General features: G+C 33.8%; 1 protein-coding gene across 3 annotated transcripts in view; it reads right to left on the bottom strand.

The window, feature by feature from the left end:
* NFIB (nuclear factor I B) overlaps positions 1–18,813 on the bottom strand; it is a 456,225-nt gene that overhangs the window by 421,923 nt on the left and 15,489 nt on the right. For all 3 annotated transcript variants that reach the window (XM_053702571.1, XM_053702572.1, XM_053702570.1), the window contains exon 2: positions 12,706–13,237. In XM_053702571.1, coding sequence (XP_053558546.1) covers positions 12,706–13,237 — 532 coding nt within the window. The remainder of the gene's footprint in view (positions 1–12,705; positions 13,238–18,813) is intronic.

The following is an 18,813-nucleotide window of genomic DNA, read 5'->3' on the forward strand; positions in this document are numbered from 1 at the left end:
CCCTATTTGGGCTCTGTAAATAAAACACAAAGTGTTGCATAATATTAATAAATCGTTTAGCAAAATATTTTGGTTGGGCTACGAATACAGCACTTGAAAGTATGTAATAGCAGCCAAGTTAGACCATCAGATTTGCAGCACTTATACAAATATTTAACACAAACATATGTGTACCATTTTAGGATTATGCAAATGTTTCTGAGATACCAATTTAGATACCAGTATTACTGCATAAAGTTGGACAGAAGAAACATCCCTTTTAGTCCAGTCAAACAATGTGGTCTCTATGAGGATACTTTTTTTTTATCATGGATTTTCAGCTGCAATTTAAGTTAGCTCCAGTAATTAAACTGAATTCTTCTTCGCTTCCCTAAATACTTTCAAATGTGTAGAAATCAATGAAGCTTACACACTCCCCTTGCACACAATACACTTTTATTTCACTGAAATGCCGACCTAGCTATATCAAACAAAAGCCTACAAAGCAATAATGATTGCACCACTTATATGATAAAATGCAACCTGAGCAGGGCAAGCTCATAACACCAGAACTAATAATATATTTAGAAAATCAACAAAAACATTCGTTAGATGTTTAGGTGTAGTTTAACAAAATACAAAGCACGTTAATTCACAGATACTAAGGGGTAGATTTATCAAAGCCATTCTCCTTTAATTCCGTCCAAAATAGCACATACGAACTGATCGTCATATTTATCAAATCACTCTGCACCTATAATTGTGCAAATCTGAAAGAAACAGGCAAAGAAACAGTTACAGGCGAAGCACATACAGAGTTCGCCTAGCCTTTGATAAATCTAGCCCTAAGACTAATGTTAAAACAATCTACAGCTCACAGGATTTCTGCTTCTTCCGAATGTAGGCACAGAACACTGTGAAGCATCCTGTGGTCAAGGGCATACACAAACCAAATTATATGTCAAGCTTTTTATAGGAAAGGAGTTCAGCACAAAAATGTTAATTTCTCAGATTTTTTTTTTTTGTATGCATCTTCGATGTGTGAAACAGAAAGCACCTTACACAATTAAAGGCTAAAGCAATGTTTTTTTGATAACCAGAAATAAGATGATATGATAAAATTGGCATCAATATTTTTTTAATGTGTTTAATTCAGAATTTTGCTTTTGCACTAGATTTATCAACTGTAATTACAAATCCAGTTTTGTTTACATTTTTGTTAAATATTATTCGTCACTGCTGTATTTTTTTTAAGCTCAGACACACTCTCTCCTTGTGAACTTGCAGAAATTTATGACTTGGTCAAAAAAAAAAAAAGGCAGAGAGCCAAAGAGGTGAATTAAGTCTCCTCCTAAAATGCTGGAAATCCTCTTGACACCTCTTGTGCCAATTTGTCCCTATTACTGTCAGCAAACAAAAGTAACAAGTCGAGCCAGACCACATCAAACAGAAGATTCAGCCCCTCCCAAGGGATTGCTTGAGAGCCACTGGTGTGTAAAGCCAGGGCTGAGGCCTACTTGTCAGCTGTAACCACAAAAGATTCAGAGGCAAAACAGTGACACCAGTAAACAAAGGCAGAGTTCAAATGGCTGCCAGGCGTCCCCTGACCCAGACGACTCTAGAGGTCAAGGGATTCAGGTAGCAAACTTGACCAGGGTGACTGGGTTAGTGCCCTCCTGAATGAATTGTTTTAACAAATCAGCTCTGGTCAATTAAACCCAACACTAGGCGTAACATCACTTAGCAGGAGTTCCTGACATAAGGGCCAGAAGAGGAAGCAGGCTGCATAAAACACCATTTTTAATATAGCATAACAAATGTAAGGTAATCCATCCAGAAAAACAGGGATGTCAGCAGAACAAAACACAAGTCGCCTTTAGCTTTGAACATTTCTTTTGTTTGTGTTTTCTTATGCTGGAACACTTACAAAAACAGTAAAATTACTGCTGGAAACAATTAATTTGTGTGTTTTTAAGGCTTGACCACAAACCAAACTTATATTTTCAGAATTTCAATGTATAGAGTTATTTATTCTGGAACAGACTGTACTGTCTTCAAGCAACCTAGTTGTACCACTACTTAACCTCTCCAGCACTGCAGAAGCAGCCAATGCAATGCCATCAATATGTAAAGGAATATCAAATAGTTCTTGCATACTCACAAGTGATGATAGATATCTCTTGAATAATAAATATAAAGATGATATATAATATTAAAAAAAAATCATCTTATATGTCTACTTCATTTATTTTTGGTAAAATTATATTTGAAAACTCTGTCCTAACTAGTTTCAGTAAGCAATATAAGGTGAGATAAAAGCTCATCTTAACTATAACTTAAAGTAGTTTTAAAAATGTATTGGGGTCAATTTATTAATGTGCGAGCGGACATGATACGATGTAGCGTATCATGTCCATTGTCCGCCGCACATCAATAAATGCTAACAGTATACACTGTTGGCATTTATCATTGTATTATCATTGCACCAGCAGTTCTTGTGAACTGCTGGTTGCAATGCTGCCCTCTGCAGATTCGCGGTCAATCGGCTGCTAGCAGGGGGTGTCAATCAACCCGATCGTATTTGATCGGGTTGATTTCTGTCCGCCACCTCAGAGCAGGCAGACAGGTTATGGAGCAGTGGTCTTTAGACCGCTGCTTTATAACTTCTGTTTCAGGCTCACCGGAAACACGGGGCATCAAGCTCCATACATAGCTTGATAAATTGACCCCATTATCTCTTTTTGTCCACAATGTCATATATATATATACACACGCACAAATAACAGAATTTATGCTTACCTGATAAATTACTTTCTCCAACGGTGTGTCCGGTCCACGGCGTCATCCTTACTTGCGGGATATCTCTTCCCCAACAGGAAATGGCAAAGAGTCCCAGCAAAGCTGGCCATATAGTCCCTCCTAGGCTCCGCCCACCCCAGTCATTCGACCGACGGACAGGAGGAAATATATATAGGAGAAACCATATGGTACCGTGGTGACTGTAGTTAGAGAAAATAATTCATCAGACCTGATTAAAAAACCAGGGCGGGCCGTGGACCGGACACACCGTTGGAGAAAGTAATTTATCAGGTAAGCATAAATTCTGTTTTCTCCAACATTGGTGTGTCCGGTCCACGGCGTCATCCTTACTTGTGGGAACCAATACCAAAGCTTTAGGACACGGATGAAGGGAGGGAGCAAATCAGGTTACATAAACGGAAGGCACCACAGCTTGCAAAACCTCTTAACCATCTCCGTGGAGATGTTGCCTGTGCAACGGCAAAGAGAATGACTGGGGTGGGCGGAGCCTAGGAGGGACTATATGGCCAGCTTTGCTGGGACTCTTTGCCATTTCCTGTTGTGGAAGAGATATCCCGCAAGTAAGGATGACGCCGTGGACCGGACACACCAATGTTGGAGAAATATATATAAATATATATATATATATGTATATATACACACACACATTCTTTCTTCCCCATTGAGATTACTTCAAACTCAATTGCTTATCAGTGTTCTCTCCAAGGCCTTTTTTAATTGTGTGCACCACACGGCTGATTTTACTGACCACCTGGCTAAAATTTAAGCCAATATTAAGCTAACTTTAGTTAAATGTTTTCAATGTTTGTTGCTCAAATTATCATTTAATACATTTATGTTAAATTATGCAATTCATTTTCACATTGGATAGCTTAAAGGTCCATAATAATAATAATTTAACATAAAAATGAAATATAATGTTTTTACAATAAAGACTTTTTTTTTTTTAATTCTTCAAAACGATTATTTATAATGTATAAAATCTTACTTGAACTTAGCTAAAATAGTCCCACGACGATGTGTCTCTAAACGCCCCAAAAGTGGGCGTTTTTTACATGTTAGTGCGCACGCTATAAAATGATTGTGCAAATTACAAAGTATTGGTTCATTGTAAAAAAAAATGATTATAATGGCCCTTAAAGTAAAATGTATTAAATGACAGAAAATATTACAATATTGCAAAGAACTACACTGCCCCCAGTCGGCTACTTCTTAATGCCACCTGGCTGGCAACATTTTCTGTGGAGAACAATGTATCATACTTGAGTTATATAAGTAAAATATTTGCAAAAAAACCCTTGGCAGCTAAATAGGCAAAAAAGCATGCAGGAAAAAGAGGCACAACTTTGTATCCTTGTGCAGGGCGGCTGATAGAAACTACTGCAGTTTGAAAAGCTAATATGACAATGTTTTTTGTGACTATCTTGATTTTTTTTGTCAGCTTCATCAAGCATCTTTGGCACTGGCAAGTAATAGGGGCCCCTCTATTTTTTACTTTTTCCACTGAAGATACCTCTGCAAATTGCGGCCACAAAATAAGCCAATATGCCTTTTTTTTTGGGGGGGGGGGGTTGGCACAAAATCACTAATAATTCTGAACAATATATCCACAGAGAAAAATCTCTGCTTTTTAAATTTATATTTTACTGATACATTGAGATTTTAGGATGTTCAGTAAATCGGTTCAATGAAATGATATAGGAAATGGAGAGATTAATAAATGTAGACAATCACATTTGTGTGTTTTTCTACAAGATTTTGAAGTATGGACCTAGAGAAGTGCAGTAACGTTGATCATGGTCAATTGTTTGCAGCCTGTTTATGAATATAAATATATCTGGTACTGCAGAGGGTGACAAATTTATGCAAAGCTTAGGATCCAGAAACAATATTGAGGAGTCAGACAAACATTTCTGTTTAGGTTCCATGGAAAGAATTTATAGACAGTCAAATGTAGACTACTCCAAAAGCCAGGAGCTAGTAAAAGTTTAGAAGCTTTGGCTCCCTGGCTCCTGTAATTTGTCAAGCCCTGGGTTAATGAACTAGAACATTTAAATAAAAAACACTTTCAAAGTGTGTATTTTTTTCTAATTAAAGTATCCATACATTTATTTTTTCAGTCTTTAGAATGGCATAGCGTTAGGCAACAATAAATAAACATATATGTATATGAATACAAAGCTCGCGGTCACATTAACCAGCCACTTGTAATGGCGGGTTATTTAACGTGCGTCCGTAAACAAGCAAATTTGCCTCTTTACAGATGCACGTTAAGATAGCGCTCCACTCATAATCTGGCCCCAAATCAATTAAGTTAAACACAAGATTAATATTACAGCAAATTATTGGTTTATGGAAGTCAAAGAAGGAATAAATAAAGCACTAAAATCACTACAAATGAGTAAGAAAGAGGTGATTTGCCTTCTTCCTTGTGACACCAACATTTAGCTTTAGAATTATCTTAAGCAAAATAGGGTTAATGCTGCAGTTTGTTTTTTAAGTTTTCGCTATATATTCAATATGGATTATTTCGTTTAAAATACAAAGGTTTACAGCCTGCTTTTTGTCATACGCAGCGGCGATATTTGCAGACACAACAAGCATGGTGCTGATCTTCCTGTGCATGACCAAGGATAGCTATTTTTCCCAGGCATGGATAGACACAGCTAAATACACTGTTGTTTCCCTAATAAGACACTGGTGCCAGGCTACCCAACATGACAGCTGGACGCTGTGTGCTTTGCATTTGCCAGTCTACCACATGGCCCGAAGACAAGAGGGACAGTAAAGATTCAGCTCCCATATAACCCCCCAAGAAAGATCCCACATATCCTCCAGTCTACCCTTTATGTGGTGCCAATTTTTGACATTTACGGTCCCTGCAGTCAGCTTGCACCACTGGTTCATTGATTTCGTTCCAATCAGTATCTTTATTCTTTCTGCTCTGTTTTATTGAGGTGCAGGCTAAACCATCCATGAGGCACAGAATTGGTAGTTTTAGGATACATTTTTTTTATCCATGCATTATTTTAACTAACTGAAGAGAAATGTAATATTTACTTATTTTTAGAATCCCCTATAACGATACACTCATTCTGCCTCATTTATGCCTTTTGTAAAAAATAAAATAGCTCCCTTGTGAGAATGAAGACTTTGCGCCTCTGCACAGTCGCCATCTGTAGCCTACAGTGTGGGGCATCTACAAATATACCCTCATGTGTAGCATGCTAAGAAACACAAGCTAGAAGCATTAGAAAAGACTAAATGCCTCTTTGTATGTGTTTATAAACAGCATTACTTAGCAAACAACATTCAGAAGTGTCAACTATGCAAAAATAAAATAAACACAAGTAAAATTCTGCGCTGTGAGCAGTCCTTACTAGTACAGCCTTAGCATACAGTCTAATCTTGCTTAGTAAATTCATCATTGTGATTGTATCACAAATAATTTTTCATGATAATGAAAGATATTCTACACAGTTTAGGGATAATCTATACAAACTGTTATGTACATTTATTGATGTTATTTACAAAAGACTGCTGCTTAAAGAAAGGAGAAAAATCTAAATGTGTTTTCCATATTTATGATGTATGTACATTTACAACTCATACCACAAATGTATGCTACAAAAAGTAGTAATCCAATAACTGACAAAGCAACAAGCACTATTGTGCTCCTGAGGCCATTTTAGAGATCATTACTGTGTTGTTTGTAACCCATCTTGTGGCAGTCAAATGGTTATATTTTGTTTGAAACAAGGAAATGTCAGCTGGTCCTGCATTTGCCACATCTTGCTCATCCTTCCAGTAATGAATAGGTTAACCCATTTACAACTGGAACCTCACTATGCCTACAAATCCCTGTCTTCCCAAAAAGTGAGGGTATGATAGGTTTTCTAATACATTCTGAAACCAAACCCTTCACAGAATGTTTGATTTCCAAATAGAAACCAGTCATCACAGGGAAAAATGTGCGTAACAAAAAAACCTGCAAGTGATATTCCATCTATGGTAACTCACTATTTTCTCTGCATTCTCTTGAAAACGCTTCCAGAACTCTAACTTTAGAAGCTGCATAGTTTGCAATCTCCTTGGGGTGCCATGGTTACATTATTACAGTCAAATCCTGTGGGCATAATCACTGTCACATTAACTGCAAAAGTGCTCCAAGGTCATAAAAAAAGGGAAAGGTTATTAACCACTAAAGTTTTAAGTATCTCTTAAGCAGCACACACACACACAACGACTTTAATATATATATATATATATATATATATATATATATATATATATATATATATATATATATATATATATATAAATACTGTGAAAGATATTCTTGTACAAATAAATACAAAATGACAGACAGATAGATAGATAGATAGATAGATAGATAGATAGATAGATAGATAGATAGATAGATAGATAGATAGATAGATCATAGATAACTAGATCGATAGACATACATATCGACAGAAAGATAGATTGATCAATCGACAGATTGGATATAGACTGGTAGATCAATCTGAAAGCATTTTAGGAACCATGGTGACCAGTCTCCAAGGAGACTAGGATCCTAAAATTTTAACTCTAGTTCCTAAATATTATTTATGTGTATAATGCATCACTAGTAACACACATCCTCTCTGGCTTCTAAAAATGCTGATTGCCGCATATAAAAATTTCTTGCTCCTTAGTTTGGTGTATTTTTGCCCACCTCAAAAAAGAGACACTAATAATTGAAAATTGTGGCTCTCTGGTTCTTGAAACAAACAAGAAAAGCAGCTTTCATTCTGTGATTGTCAAAAACTTTACAATTTGCCCACTGCAATGCGGATGCCAACCAACGAATCAAAGGCATTCAGAAGCTAAACAAAGAGGGGCTGATGCCAACCTCGGTGCCACTGGCAACCATTATTGGCATCATGCAGATTCTCTGCCTTTTTTTCTATAATCTTGGCACTTGACAAACAAAATGGCGGATCTTGTAGAAACTGTTCACAGCAGCAAAAGAAGAAGAAAAAAAGAGGAAAAAAGGCACTGCAGGGAAGAGTCAGACCACCACAAAACATGTTTTCCTTGTTTTTACAGCTAAGGATGCTTTAGGGTACGTCATGCATAGGGAACAAAATTGTTTGTATTTCTCAGATATATGTTAGAAACATGAGATGCAGATTTTTTTTTAGCAAAATAAATTATAATTATTAAAAAATCTACAGAATAATTATATTGTTTTACATTTTTTATAGGACAGCGACTTTAACCTATCACTATGCCAATGAATTAAAAAAACTTTTTTAAATTACAATGAAAAACAGAATTGAATTTTAGTTCTTAGCATTTCAATACATTCTCCACATACATGAATTCTCTACTGGGTATAGAGACTCAATGTATAGCCTCTGCCATGCTGAAGCAGCCTGCAGAAAAGCAGTTGCTATCCTCCTATGCTGAAATAGCTACAGTGGGCATTGGGTTACTACAGAGAAATACATAAAAAGAAGAATCAAGAAATTGGCAAACAGAATTTGATTTTAATCCTATCCTGGTTAAACTGGGTAGTATGCATACATTTCACATTAAAATTGGAAGTAGTGCAGATTATTATTGACTTTGCTATTTGTGGAAATTGTCAATATATTGAAGCATCGTACAGCACTGCAATGCGGATGCCAACCAACGAATCACGGGCCTTCTGAGCAAAACAAAGAGGGGTTCATGCCAATCCTAATGCCACTGCCAACCATCTCTGGCATTCAAGCATGTCATCCCTCTTTACTGTATGCAACTCAAAAGGAAACACGCTATCTATGTTCTACATTAATGTCTCTTTACCGCATCACCAACTGCATGCAATTAAAAAAAAATACATTATAAAAATAACCCACTAATTTTCCTAACAAATGAAATACAGATTATGGCTTCCATATGAAACTTTGGTGATGCACCAATTAAAATAAAACCTGACTATACAAATATTCTATTGCCTACATTATAGAAAAATAATGTTCTCGCTCCATTTTTATGTAATTGTGCTGATAACCAATTTCCTACATTGCTGCCCCCAAAAAAAATCTCTGTGCAAATAAAAACATACAAATCTTGTGGTTTGACAAAATATATATATATATATATATATATATATATATATATATATATATATATATATATATATATATATATATATATACACACACACATTTGTAGATGATGGATTTCTGTTTTGGTATTATACCCCCTGATTTTTTAAGTCCAGACACAGACTTTGGTAAATATATATATATATATATATATATATATATATATATATATATAATAAAACAAGCAATATCATTATTTAACCTTTTAATCGTGTAAAAAAAAACCACTATAGGCTACATAACCAGACAATTATTACTTTAAAAGCAAATAGCACTACAACTGGTTCCAACATGACAGCTATGGCTATGATTTATGGGGATTTTACTGTGTGGAACCTAGAAAATAAATTGACAATTCATAGGAGACCTGACCATTGTGTCAATAGTGAATATACTAAGGACATACTGAGATTTTAAGTTCAATGGCATCACTGCAACTGTATTTACCCAGTGTGCTATAATCTTGAATCAGAGTAAATTGCTTTATTTTCTACAATATCCAAACTTGTGATAAAAAAACAGCAATTTTCTGTAATTAGAATGCATAAGCCCAGATTCACATTTAAAGAGGTAAATGTTCTTATTTAAAAGTAGAATCATGGTTTCATTGCAAAATATAAAAGTAAGAAGCACTTAACATATATTCTACTTGTGCATTGAAATAACTCCCAATGGTGACTTTAGGATATGCAAAGACATAAGAAGGCTGTTTAATGTAGAGATAGATGATAGATAGATAGATAGATAGATAGATAGATAGATAGATAGATGATAGATAGATGATAGATAGATGATAGATAGATAGATGATAGATAGACAGACAGATATACAGACAGATAGACAGATAAATAGCTAGATATATAAATAGACAAACAGACAGACGTATTGTGCTTAGCTTTATGATGAAAATAATATAAAATGTTTGTTAATACACAAAAAACACTCAAAAATCAGTTGCCTGCTGGATGGACAAACAATGAAATATGGGTTTCCAGGGCAGAATATTGTTATGCGGAGGACAGAATTCTAATCATTACTTGTAAAGCACAAAGACAAGACTTGGAAATGGAAAGTGAGAAAGAAGGATTGCAGGGCCCGCTCCACAGAAAGTTTATAATCTAAATGTTTAAATATATATATATATATATATATATAGAGAGAGAGAGAGAGAGAGAGAGAGAGAGAGAGAGAGAGAGAGAGAGAGAGAAGTAGGCAAGGGGAAGGCACTCACCGTTTTAAAATGTAACTTTTTATTCACAGATTCAGTTACATTTTAAAACGGTGAGTGCCTTCCCCTTGCCTACTTCTCTATATTGTTGTTTTGAAGAGCACCCTGGCTGTTGATACAGTATAAAAAGTGTGCTGGAACCCTCCCTGCATTGTGTATATATATATATATATATATATATATATATATATATACACACACTCACAAATACACACGTCATGTAACAATCTTCATTTATATGTTTTTAGCCTACATGTGCACATCCAAGTGAGTGCCAGCTACTCTGTGTTGTGTTTAATATTTTTGTGTGATTTTTCCTATTGGACCAACCCTTATCGCACGAAAAGTTAAAACAGGAGTTGTGGGTCCCAGGCTTCCAAGACTGTACGAAAATGTTATGGTTGTGTATTTTAAGAAAAAAGTGGCAGACATTTTGTGGTAAGCACTTATAGTTTCCATGTACTAGTCCCGGACAAGTAAGAAGTTGCAGTAGATTTTCCCTATATCTAAGGGCCTGATGCTCAAAAAAAAATCTGTCATGGAGAGAAATCATTTGGAGACATTTTTTTATTTTGCAATCCAATTGTCTCTCATATCTATACAGAACCCTGATGAGCTAGATAAACAGCCCACAAGGTACAATTTGCCGTTCTAAAATTATTTGAAGAACGTCACAGTACTGACAAGACTTATTGGATCATCTTGCTAGAATGGAGAGCTTTAGATTATCGGTCATTTTTTTTCCCTCTGTACCTCATAACTTTTCTCTTCTGACTGGTAAACTATAGGGACTTTTTTTTCCTCCCATGTATAAAGTATTATACTCTTAGATAAAGAAACTATATTATTTTCCAATCCAGCAATATTATTTCTATCTTAGTTATACAAGAGGTTGAAGGCATAGACTGTAAAACACAGAGGCCAAAAACATATGTCCGCATAGTACTGTAATTCAAGCTTTATGTCACATTTTTGCCTCCTCTCCCAAACAATTTTTTTTTAGGAAGCACATAGGTCCCAATTATAACTTTAACATTTCTGCTCACAAAGTATAGGGAAACCTAATTCTGCAAGACAAAACATATCAGTCTTACCTTCAATGTATTCAGAAGGGGGCAAAAAAAGCAATAAGGATCACAACCACATAAAAATGGTTAACATCAACAAAAGGAATTGAAGAAAGTTTGTGAATTACAGTAAGTTATTTCAGGCATCTCTATGTCATTGCTTTGTGCTCATATTACAAGAAACAAAACCACAACAGCAAGACATCAAATCTGTGGAAATTAAGCCATGAAATTTGTAGGTTTGAGCTGATAACACACCTGTATGCACACAAGTAGTTTATCCATTAATTAAAAGTGAACTGCCCAAATGTCATGACGCTAACCATGACTTTTCACTTAAGGCATGAATAATCACTGCGGGTCATTTTGACTTTCACGGCTCAGAACGGTAACACAAACCATTTGTGGCTCAGTTACTAAATGGTCCTGGAGAATATTTATCAGTCAAAGTTAGTACACAATTCTGAATATCATACAAGCAACAATAGAAGACTTGGTAAGAAATAAAGGATACAAAACTAAAATGAAGAATAGGGATACTCAGCCATCTACAAGATATACAATACGATATCAATTTGTGCAATAGCTTGTAGAGATTTTGTAGTAGAGGAGGATTCCACTTAGTTTTAACCATCACAGGTGAAATGTGCAACCAGAGTGTTTATATTTATATTACTGCTTTGCCCTATTTGTATCTGTCCTTTAATGTTATCAGTCATAATCAAATTCTTTCCTCTCTGCATTGTATACTTATATAAGATTAATAAGACATTTGAATATAAATGTAAACTGACCATTATGAACTCAATGTATCTAAAGTTTACAAAATGGTTCACCCTATAAATAAAAGCAAGAAGGGGAAGTTGGTAGCAATTATAAATGATACTGCAGTATAATAATAAAAAAAGTTAAACTTTAATGACTAAAAATTAACTATAATTTTATTCGATCACACTCAGGGAATACAATTCTGTTTCTCCTTTTGTGACACTAATTGTGAATGAATCTACATAAAACTGTTGCCAATATATAAACAAAATTAAACTTTTTCAACATCATCCTAAAATTATAAATAATAGTTGAATACTGTGTAAACATTTATCATTTTATAAAATAACAAATAAATCTCAAGTTATCCTGCTGCATGCATTTTTATGATCATCATTTACCTGTATATTTTCATAGGCCCTCTAATAAAAGATTTTAGATTTTAAAAAAAAAACAGTATTAAGTGTCAATGTATAAATGTTTTGGCACCAGAGTGCCAAACATGATCTTATTTTGAATGTTGCAATACAGAATTAATTAGTGAATGTGTGTTATTTATATATATATATATAAATGCTAAGCCTAAATATGTTCAGATAAAATATACTGTGTGTGCTTCATCTAATAATATAACATTTCCAGGCTTTCTAGTTTGTTTATTGCACAGAGTGAGGCAAATAATAACAGGGCAGTTATGGCTTACCTTGGTCCTGTACATAATATGCCAAGAACAAATCAAGCTCCTTGACAGATACGGTTATATGGTGTGGCTGGACGCAAAGTGCTGGGTTGGTGCAATGTGGTGATTTGACAAGACGCTCCCCATCTGTACTTTCCAGTGGGATGCCTTTGAAGAGGATGACCATGACCAGATCCAAACGCCAGACCTTGTCGGCCTGTCGCAGACAGTCAATTCTCCTGATCTTGCCTTTCTGGTCAGGATTGGACAGCACGCAGCAGGGATGCTTCTTCCCTGTTACGGTGAGAACAAAATCCTCACGGTACTCCTGGCGGATATCTTTGCGGAGTTTGGCCAAGAGCCTGGACGCCCATTTCTGCTTGATTTCTGGCTTCTCGCTTAACAATTCATCCTTAACTGCCCTCTCTTCATCTTTCGACATTCGCTTCTCATGTTTCTTGAAATATTTGCGTTTACGGGCTTGTAGGTTAAACCAAGTATAGGCAATTGCACGGACATGTGGAAGAAGTGCCTCGATGAACGGATGGAACTCATCCTGCAAAGAGGATTAAAATATTGATTAGATTCCAGTAGTGCAGAATTTCCATTAAACATACAAACATCTCTATTTTAAAACTGCACACCAAACCACATACTGGAATTTGATATAATGTAGATAGATAGATAGACAGACAGACAGACAGACAGACAGACACACACACACACATGTACTTCTCAATCTGTACATTCAAATTAAGAAATTTGTTGATAATGCAGCATGCCTACAAACATGTAAATATACAGGATTTTGAATTATATAATTTTCAATTATTTGAAGCAATAATAAAATATCTGCCTTGATTTTTTTTCAACCATATTTTCTTTGACAAATCAAGAGTTCACTTTGCGTGACAACAAGAAAAGCCAGATAAAAAGACAAATGAATTTCAATAAAACCAAGCACTCAATTCAGTCTATAATGACATCCAGTTTGTTATGCAAAAACTAAGCAGTACCATTTTTAAATGGGTTCTTGCTATATTGTTTTTTCTGCTACCAAGAACACTATACAGTTAAAAAAAAAGCATGCAGAGATTTTCAGAAGACAGCAGCGGATGCCCCAGTTCATTTCTCTTCTTGGTGGCACAGGAAAACAAATCAGAGATACTAGCTCTGTGCGATAACACTCCATTCCCGCTTTCAGAGCATGCTCTCAGTAAAAGGCTGCTGGTGGCATAGGGAGCATGCGCCATTAAATATGCTCCATTTTCTTATCAGGACAGTCGAAATTCCAGCACTGGGAAAACACCATTCCTAGAGTGTAACCAAGAAAGTGAACACTGGTGCAAAGAAACTGGCACTGCAGTTGTAGAAACACTTATAGGTTAAAAGGAGCAAATAGATACTTATTTTACTTTATGTGGATGATATTTAATTATGATTACTATGAAAATGGAACTGAACACAGGAATAAATAGACTCAGTATAGTGATAAAAATAACAAATGCAATAAGTAACAAGGATCTCTGTTTACAGGAATTCCCAGTTAATTTGTAAGGCTATATCCCTTTCTTTCCTGTGGGACATAATTATGGTTGTTGTTACCACTAAAACGCCGTAGCTAATGGCTTTGTTTACAAACATTATATCTCTTTAAATGAAAATTCATAATTTATGCTTTGCATTTTACATGTTTTTATAGAAGAATAATGAGCTCAACCACAGCAGAACTTTAAAAATGATGTTTTTTTCTAGCATTTCACGCAAAATGTATATACTTATTGCAGGGCCTATATAAAATATTACAAAGTTTACATGACATAGAGTACCTAGGGTTTGTTTTGCTCAAAAATGTCTACATTCTGTGTACAGAAATATTGTAATTCTCTGACATAATTATGCTAATCTTATCCACCCCTTTTTCTGTTGAAAGATCATTGTGGCCCAAAAAAAATCAGTCACTGCTGTCTCCTATGCTCTCAAGCACAGACAGTGAATTGGTTAAAAATCTTTCACAAGTGGACAATAAAAAAAGGCAACTTGGCATGCAGTGGGCATTCACTGTGTGTCTGCGTGCTGTGACATTATGAGTGCACCACTGGTCAAACAGGGAATCTGGGCAAACCAAGCACTTTAGTTACTTAACTCATTGCCAGCCAGAGGGGGTTTGCAATAGAAAAAAGTTAACCCAATTCACAATGCTGCTCTTATGATTCGTATCAATATAAAGATAGCACTGGAAAATAAAGAAATAACTTGTTTAAAAATTAATTTTAAAGCACATTTTATGTGATCCTAACACTGACACTGGAGTGTTAAAATGTGTGTGTATATATATATATATATATATATATATATATATATATATATATTATTGACAAGGTAATCATAGGGAAATGTGACACACAACGCAAATTGAACTACATACAATCTAATTCTTTATAAAAATAATTATGAAAATTAATTTTAAGTGGTGATCGTATGTACCCCTTCTATCAGCTCTCAAACTAGGAATAACAAATTTACATTAAACTTATGATGCTTTCATAATATTGAGGGGCTACCAAAACAATTTTAGTAGCTGTGGGGGGGGGGGTTACGCAATACATAAGAAAGAGAGAGACAGAGAGTGAGAGAGAGTGAGGCAGAGGGAGAATTTCAGAAGTATAATTTGAAGAGCCTAGCTTTTGAGATTTGTAAAACATATTACTAGCCATACAATATTTATATTTATATATAAATACATACAAAAAATTACTTATTTGAAAATCAAAAAATAAACTCAAATAGAAGAACTAAACAAATAAATTAATAATCTGCCTCTCAAACTCGGTTTCAGTATGGGGCACAAAAAAGGCACTCAGAAATCAATAAGCAAAAAATTTATTTATTCTATAAAATAATGAATCTGTCTTAGGTTAAGGGGCATTATATATATATATATATATATATATATATATATATATAATATTATATTACTCTGTAAGCAACTGTCAGGGTGCCCAGCCTAATTTAATCAATGGTAATAAAAGCCTGCAGGGTATCACTCTCTGGACTTAGCAAAAATGTAATTTTACTTTTGCTAAAACAAGAGTGATGCCTCCCCGTTATTGCATAGAGGCGTCTATTTATATGTATATATATTGTACTCTCCATAGAAAATGTTGCCAGCCAGGTAGCATTATGAAGTAGCCAGGTGAGAACAGTGTAATATCTTCTAATATTATATAATATTCTGCTATCGAAAGCACAAAATAATTGTATAAGTTAACATAAATGTATTTCATGATAATTTGTGCAATAAAAATTGAACTTTTTTAATATTAGCTAATTTTAGCTTAATATTGGCTAAAATTTTAGTTGGGTGGTCAGTAAAATCAGCCTGGTGGTGTCTTGGGGAGAACACACACACCTATATATTTATATATATATATGTTATGTGTGTGTGTATGTATATATATATATATATATATATATTATGCGAGTGTGTGTGTATATATATGTTTTTTCACAAAATCAATAGGGAATATATATATGCACTCTCGTTTGATAAACAAACAACCATCCACCAGGGTGCAAATGAATGACATAGAATCCAAACAGAAGCACTGCACTCGCTGGATTTATCACAGTGTATATATATTTTTTTTAAGTGACATTTTTCTCAAACACACTATATACTACGGATGGCAAGGGGGAAAAAGTTCCTAAAATTTTACTTTTTTTAATTATCCTGCATATCTTTAGAAATATATTGTTCTCTTGGCCCTCACACATTCCAGAACAACTAAAGTGCCTATATGCAGGTGCATGTCAAATTAGGGGGGAGTGAAGAGCCAGGAGTAAAATCCAAATCAAAGCACTCTGTTTTCTGAGATTTGACCTTGAGACATATATTGTACCAACTGAATAATTCTACCAAAATATTTGGTAATAATCTTTCATATAACTACCATACTATAAAAATATTTTAGCTGATTTCATGACAGTCTTACAAATGTATTCATGTCTTGCACTGCACATCCAACCTAATTTCTCAATTTATTTTCCAAACAACAACAAGCACAAAATATATTTGTTGTTGATGCTTGCCATACCGGTAATAAAACTAATAGAATTTTGATTCTGACACGTTTCTATTAATAATGGACAGGTATAAAAAATGTTTATTATAGATTCTACTTATGTATTTAATTTTAAGGTTTGAAGCTGTATCAGTAAATATTTGTGTGATAAAACAAAGACACGAAAAGTAAAATTATACCATTTTCACACTAAAGTGACACTAGTGCATACAATCTAGTGTAAAGTATGAAATAAATAATTACATGTCCAGATAAACTAGAACAAAGACTTTAAAATTTTGATTGTAAATTTTATTTCTCGTTAGTTTTTTTTTTATTCTTTTCTTTTTGTGAAAGGCTGCAATTTTCTGAGCAACACACATCCCACTTTAAGACTGGCCTATCTCTTAACAAAGGCTTATACTCATTCATTTATTTTCATTTGATTGTCAAACACAGCTTTTTAGCAGAAAAAAAAGCCTTTTTGGTCTAAAATACACAATATTTTTGAATAGTTATAACTGAAATACTATTCTCTACAAACAATTATGAAAAAAGAAATAAAAATAGATAATGGAATTTGGTAATTTCCCTCCTCAAAATTCCTGATGGCCAATAATAAATGGACAAAATGTTCTACCTGACTATATTTCTATCTGTGTATATATATATATATATATATATATATATATATATATATATATATATATATATATATATATAACACATATAGTAGTGGAAAATTATAATGGAAGGCTCTGTTTACTTGACTTCTCAGTATTCTTGACTTTCAATAGATATGTTTCTATGTGTGTTATAGATATACTGTTCTATGTGTTTTATTAATAGAAATGGAATAGTTGATATTATTTATTATATTTTTCTTTTAATATTAACACAATCCTGACAGTCAGTTTATCAATCTTCAAAGAAAGGCCGACATAATATATAAAATTATAGAGAAAACCATATAAGATGCATTATGTGTAAGCAATTTTCAATATGTCTATATCATAAAGCTATGAATATTTATGTAATATTTACGGACATAGTTATGTTTTCAAAAATTATAAGAAAAACATTTTACAAAGCAATTTATATGAAGCATAATGTTCTATGTTAAAGTACCTTAATTGCACTGAACATCATTAAAAGTTTTTTTAGATTTTTATATATATATATATATATTTATATATATTTATATATATATATATTATTTTATTTTATTTTAAACCCAATCGACAACAGGAATCAGTGTTTATGCATGAATGGCAAGGATCAAAAACACTATTCCTATGAACACATTTATTCTATTCTCATTACCATATTATTACTATTATTTCACAGTAGAAAATTGAACTTGTCAATTTAACATTTTTTAACAGTGAAAAAAATAACCATATCTTCTAATTTTTTTTATTTTTTTAAAGCCATCTGGGTTGACAAAAATCCAGGAACATGTTTGCTTGTTAAGAGAATTACTGAATTTACATATTTTCCGGAATACTATATACCTCTAGGTTTGAGATTTTACATGTTTATCAGAAAGATAAGTATGCTCAGGAGCCATCTTTATTATTTTTAGGAGTCAGTGATAGGTTGTTTTAAAGAAATATATGTGAAATAATCTAAAACATCTAGAAATCACAACTAGAATTGTATAGGGATAAAATTATCAGGCTCTTCAAATAAATTCTATAGGTCTGCTTAGTTATGCATTATTTGTACACTGTAGAAATATGCTGTTCTTAGCATGCCTATAATATGAAATACAACTATGATCTTTTATACCCTATTAGGAAAGGATATCTTGTTCTTTTGCTGTTATTATAATCAACGTTATTATTTAGAAACCATAAAACTAAGCCGTGATAGTAGGGTAAGTGCACGTGATAGCTTGTTAGCCATCCTGCACAACTAACTACAGTATCTTAAAACTTTCCTGGTTTGTAAAACTTTCAGCACCTTCTATTGAGAACACAGGTTCTTTTTACATTGTATTGTTTCATATAAATCTAAATGGTAAAATAAAATATACACCATTAGCATAAAATGTGCAAAACACAAC

The sequence above is a fragment of the Bombina bombina genome, chromosome 2 (assembly GCF_027579735.1).
Source record: "Bombina bombina isolate aBomBom1 chromosome 2, aBomBom1.pri, whole genome shotgun sequence".
Taxonomy (NCBI): Eukaryota; Metazoa; Chordata; class Amphibia; order Anura; family Bombinatoridae; genus Bombina; species Bombina bombina.